Raw genomic sequence first — 6,000 nt, 5'->3', positions numbered from 1 at the left:
TAAGTTTGTAGAGAAAGCATAGTACACTTCCACTGTGTTCAGGACTCAGCTGTACAAGTGCCTGGGCAACTTGACCTAATAAGACCTGCTTTGAGCATGGGATTGGACTGGGCAGTGCCCAGAAGTCCCTTCCAGCCTATCTTATTCTAAAACTCTATAGAAGCTGAGAAGGATAGAGGAAGAGTAGAGACATGGGTGCCTACACATGAGCCAACAAGTTGTCAAGCTCAGCTGTGTACAATACAGCTTTAGCACAATGCACAAAGGTAGGATGACTGACAAACTTGGGTTTGGCTGCACTGTGCCTAGGAACTTATGCGTTTCTTGCTCTAAGGATAAGCTTTCCTTGCTGAAGTTGGTTTGGAAAAAGAGGCTGTAACAATTTATAAATGTTAACATTTTTATTGAAATCAAGGATGGAGTTATTTTAATTACAGATTAGGTTAGGAGACTTCCTCTGTCTGTCATGCCTGAATTTGCAGATCAATGGCTGAATGGTTGTGAGCAGTTTGTATGTCATGATTCACTTCTTCACAAAATGATGAAAATATACATATTGCAGATGCAAGTAAGAATAATAAGAATCTGGTGAGTATGACTTTGTCAGTAATGAAATGTGGAATAAATGCTTAGTTATGCATATACAGAATGTTCTTTAAAATATGTCTGCTTTTTACAAATACTATATAACTATAGCTGAATTTATGACTAATTTAAATATCTTACTGTCTGCAGGCTGCTGAAATCAAAGAAGTTTCTCAAAAATGTAAACAGAAGCAAGATGCTTTGGAGATGAAAGATAAACAAGTAAGAGTCTTGGTATTTGTGACCTTTTTTTGGTGCTTCTTTGCTAATGTATTAATTCAGTACTAGCTATAGCATATGCTGCATTCAGGTGGAAAGCTACTTAAATTCTGCAGTAAAACACAGATACGGGGGTTTTTTTGTCTCCTGTTAGCAGAGAGGGAAATTTCTGCAAAGGGGCCGCAAGTGCTTGCACACTTCACTCCCTCCAGTACACGATCAATCTTTAAAATGCCTATTAGCCAAATCGGTATTACTAAGGTGTGTGATACATAAAATCAGTTACTTTAATGCAACAAACATAGGAACGGGCAGTGTGTGTATATATACCATATATTACAGTCTTTCCTTGGAAAGCTACAGCCTCTATAGTGCAGTAATGCACTCAGCATTAAACATGCCTTCAAATATGCTATGCAAGAGGCTACGGTTATTGTTAAGTGTGTATGTTCAGCATTTTTTTAAAAGAAAGCTCAAAGATATGTTGTAAAACAGTTACAGAATTTTAAGCACTCAGTCAAGAAATGTATAAATTAAATGTATAAGGGTGCAGAGTCAGTGTTGCATATTGCATAAAACCTATAGCATAAACACAATCTTAGACTAGCTTTAAAATGTGTTTGAAGAAGATCTTAAGCTTTAAGATTCTGCTTTTGTAAAAATAAAGGAACTTCAAAAATGGATTTAAAGGCTTGATTGTGTTTTTGCTTAAATGTTCCTATATCTTAACCAAGTACTGTCAGTTCTTCAACTGTCACAGGTCTATTGGAGCTGTAACAGGCTCCTACGGTTTTAGTGCATGGTCACAACAGCGTTTAATACCAGTTGCACAGATATCCTAGTTATTTTTTGTGGGTTTTGTATACTAAACTCCTTTAATGTTGGAAATACTCAACATTCTTAGATTGAAGAAATTCATCAAGCTTTGAGAATGAAAAAAGATGAAGAAATGGACAGACAGAAGAAAATATACAGCACTCACAAGATGATAGAGGACTGGGAAAAGGAGCTCAGTGCAATGACAGTCTGTGAGAATCTTCAGCCACAAACTGATGCTGTTAATAATGAGCTGAAAAAATTACAAGAAGAAAGGGCAAATATTGACAGTGATATCAGTGATCTAACAGCAGAGAAAATGAACCAAGCGAGGGAAATTAAAAGTAAGCTACTTGGGATTTTGTTGTTTGATTTATTTCATTAATTAATTAATTTTTTTTTAATGACTGTTCATACAGGATGCACTTCTTGTCCTGCTCTAGTGAAATAATTTGAGATGTTTACCTCAAGCCTCATTGTTGTATCTTACATGTATAATGTGTTTACATGTGCTCTTGTCTGTTACCAGTTTTATTAAAAGTAACAAACAAAACAGCAAGAACAAGAAGATTCAAAAGTGGCAATTGACCTTAAAACTCTCCTTCACTGCTTTGCCAGTTTCATTTTTTTCTGTTACTAAATGAAGGTGTGTACTGTTAGCAGGATACCAGAAAAACAAACCTGAAGCAAAAGCAGTTTGCTTTGAAGGTGCAGTGTTGAAAATTATCTCTTTGGCAGTATATTAGCTACTGATGCTGCTTTTGTCCTGTATAGATGAACTTGAGCTAAGCTTAATTATAGTGAATTTCTTTATACTAGCCTAGGATTTACAATCAATTCTTTCTAAGAAACAAAATTCAAAAATTATAGCTTGGTGGGTAGGGGATGTTGTATATATTCCTCAGTCAGTGTAGTACATTTGCACGTGACCATCTGTCTGGCACTTGTCATATAAACCAAGAAGAAACTGAGGTATAGAGAGACCAAGTGACCTAGGGAAGGAGACACTCTGTATTTTGCCATGAGAAGCACAGAAAGTATTCAATCTCTGTTCCTCCTGAATAGCAAATGCTTTCGCACACAATCTGTTGTCACACATCTTGTTTTTTGCAAGCACGAAATAACACACAAAGATTTCATGTTGCTAGTCCCACTACCTCTTTACTCTTGGGATGGTTTTGGTTTTAAATACAAAGGTAGAACAAGTTTTGAAGAGAGATATTTTTAGGACTAAATTCCTGTGTTTTTACTGTGCTACCACTTTTTGTTATCCTTTGGGTAAGTCTTAGTTTTATTTTAGATTTTAAGCTTTAATAGTTCTAAGATTTCATTAGAATAAGCAACATCTTGATTGTGGGAAGAGGTCTTAATTCTTATAATTTCCTAACAACCTTATTGCTGGAGTAGCATAGTCAATAAACACTGGAAAATGCTAGCTAAAATGTGTACTTGCTATGGACTCTTATTTAAGAAGCTGCCTTAAATTACAGGAATAATTGACCGCCTTGGACAACTTAATAATATAATGAATATGAAGGAAGAGAATCTTAAAGGGAGATTCAGAGACACACACTCTGCTCTTATGTGGCTAAGAAAGAACAAAGACAAGTTTAAAAATAAAGTTTGTGAACCCATGATGCTTGAAGTAAGAAAATTTACTTGCGTATCACTCTAACCAGTTAATGTTTAGTTTACTTATGTCTTGCAAGACTTCAAGAATGACTTTAAGACTTTCAAGATACATCTTGAAATGAGTTGGCAGTTACATGTAGGATACATTAGCATGGTGAACTATTTGTGATTTTAATTCCGTAGGCAATGTAATAATACTCAACACTGATTGAGATGGGGTGGTTCCTTCCCCTTCCTTCCTCAAGGATCAGTCCTTTATTAAGGTGCCTGTTGCAGATTTCCTCTAAGGTACATCCAATTACTTAGACTTCAGTAGTTCTTATTTGCTGCTTAAAAAAGCAGTTACAGTTTTGCAGCAAAACCAGTTACAACTGAATACCTCCCCTTATAGCAGAACCTGCTCAGCAGCAGTTACAACGTGTCACTGTGATCCCCAGGTGTTTTTGTCGTTTGCTTTGTACAGCCAGCTACAGACACAGAAACATGTCATCTATCCCTAGTTTTGTTTTGTGTTTTGGTTCAACAGATGCTGTACTAGCTAGGGATAGCAGGGCTAAATTTTCAGAGAGGCTATTGGTTTTCTACTGCATTCCTCCACCATTATCCTAGCCTCTTGCAATTTGTGCTCCATGTAATGTGAAGAGGATGAAGAACTCTGGTGCACTCCTCCTCTTCCTCTTCAGAATTGCATGCTTATTTTAATAGCATGCTGCTACAGTTTAAATTATTTGAATGGTGATGTTTGTATACCAATTCTTACCTTTGTGCATTCATTAAACTGTTCAAAATTAGTTTTGTTTAGCATAAAATACCAAATATTTCCTGTTACTACCAGAACTTTCAGTTCTTCCTGGAAGACCACATCAAGTTAATTTTATAAATGCCTTGATGGGATGCCTTTACTTTTACTTTGAGGCCTCATTAACCTCTGTAATATCCACTATCTGAATTTGTTTTCTTTCATATAATATAAGTTAGTCTCATGTACTTATAAATTCTAGCTTTCAAATTGCTAGTAAGTGTACCTAGCCTTTGGCTAAACTGAAGTTATTAAATTTTGTAGTCCTGTGTAATTTCGCCTTTGTATGCTATGTGTAGTGACAAAATGTCTAATTAATAGTGAGAGTTACTGAAGAATTCTAACATTAACATTTCATTCAGATATTAAAAGCTTCAGCCATCTTAAACATGGATTTTTTAAATTTTTTTTTAAAAATTTGAAGACAATCAATCTGTGAATTTCTGTCTTTCTAGGGCTTCACAATTCCATATTTGTATTTGGTGTTGTTTGCACTGTACAAATCAAAGGGAACTGCATATGAATAATTTGTGGAGTGTGGTGTTTCCTGCTTCTGATTCCTCAAGTTAATTGTTTCTAAACAGTGAGATACCTTTAGTAGTACTGAAGCGGAGCCACCAGGCATGAGATGGTGGTGGTTGCAATTGTGAGGTTAGGGTGGAGCAGACGAGGAGGTAATGTGATGGAGACAGTGACAGCTCCAGGAATGCTGAGAAAGGATATGGATGGCTAAAACTAGACACAATGACATGTGCGTTACTGTAGGTTTCCTCCCAAGAGAATTGGTTGCAAAAAGACAGAGACTATGTCTTTAAAGACATTTAAACATTGTCTTCGTTTTCATTAAATATAGGCTTGGGTATCATCTGACTGCTTAAAAAGTTTGAGGGGGGTGTATTAAATCACATTCTCATTACCTTTCTTTATCAGATCAATATGAAGGACAATAGACATGCTAAATATGTTGAAAATCACATTCCAGCCAATGACATGAGGGCTTTCGTTTTTGAGAGTCAAGAAGATATGGAAATGTTTCTTGTGGAGGCAAGTAGGCACCAGTTTTTAAAACTGATTAAATACTTATGTAAGAGCCCTAAACTTTGGAATCTACCAAGTAAGTCTGTATTTATTAAGTTTGGATTGGCAAGCTCAGCATAATAGCTAATACAAAGTATTCAGAGGTTTTCTTCTGGATTAACATTTTCTTCTGGAGTAAGATTTTAAAAAAAAAAAAACCAAACTGGAGGGATGCAGGAATATTAAGAAAATATTTCTTTTTAGAAATTACTTTTGTCTTCCTTGACAAGGCAGTAATCACTGGGGAGAAAATACTGTGTACAAGAAAATGACAAGAGTAGGAAGCTCCAAATGTAGCATCAAGCTTTTCCAATGCCTCCTGACTCAAGAGGCGAGGGGGCATCTTTTGTGAGAAGAAAATGGTCCAAGCAACAAATCAGGCTTATATTTTCTTAATACTGCTGTTTCCTGGAGCGATAAGGAGATTATTCCCTTTGAGAGCCAGACAGATGATGCAGGAGAAAAAAGCCACAAGATGGGGCATTAACTGTCATAATGCTTCCCAACTACTGTCCACAGAATAGTATGATTAATGACAAACTGTCCTGCAATTTTTGAAGACCTATCTGCCCTTCACAGAATGTACTCATTTTTATATACGTGAACAGTAGCAGTAATATCTGAGACTCTAGGGGCTTGTCTGGCCTCCGTGGTTGTGGAACCCACTGCAAGGCTGCTTTAACTAGCTAAACTGATCTTTCATTTGTATCCTCAGTCTTTTCTGCCCTGATAGGATCAGGCTTTTCAGAGCCTCTGTAGCCAGTGCTCTGCTGTTACCTGTGCAGAATGGCCGTACAGCCTGAAAGAGGGGGCTTCCTTATTACAGCCAGCAGAGTTTGGCTTTTGGAGACATCAGTCATGCCTCAGCCAGA

General features: G+C 36.6%; 1 protein-coding gene across 1 annotated transcript in view; it reads left to right on the top strand.

The window, feature by feature from the left end:
- SMC5 (structural maintenance of chromosomes 5) overlaps positions 1 to 6,000 on the top strand; it is a 47,373-nt gene that overhangs the window by 17,173 nt on the left and 24,200 nt on the right. Inside the window, exons 8-11 of the mRNA XM_009635453.2 lie at positions 736 to 807; positions 1,709 to 1,964; positions 3,111 to 3,265; positions 4,982 to 5,095. Coding sequence (XP_009633748.2) covers positions 736 to 807; positions 1,709 to 1,964; positions 3,111 to 3,265; positions 4,982 to 5,095 — 597 coding nt within the window. The remainder of the gene's footprint in view (positions 1 to 735; positions 808 to 1,708; positions 1,965 to 3,110; positions 3,266 to 4,981; positions 5,096 to 6,000) is intronic.

This window comes from Egretta garzetta, unplaced genomic scaffold (assembly GCF_000687185.1).
Source record: "Egretta garzetta isolate BGI_Z169 unplaced genomic scaffold, ASM68718v1 scaffold173, whole genome shotgun sequence".
Classification (NCBI taxonomy): domain Eukaryota; kingdom Metazoa; phylum Chordata; class Aves; order Pelecaniformes; family Ardeidae; genus Egretta; species Egretta garzetta.
This window is presented reverse-complemented; position numbering and strand designations above follow the sequence as displayed.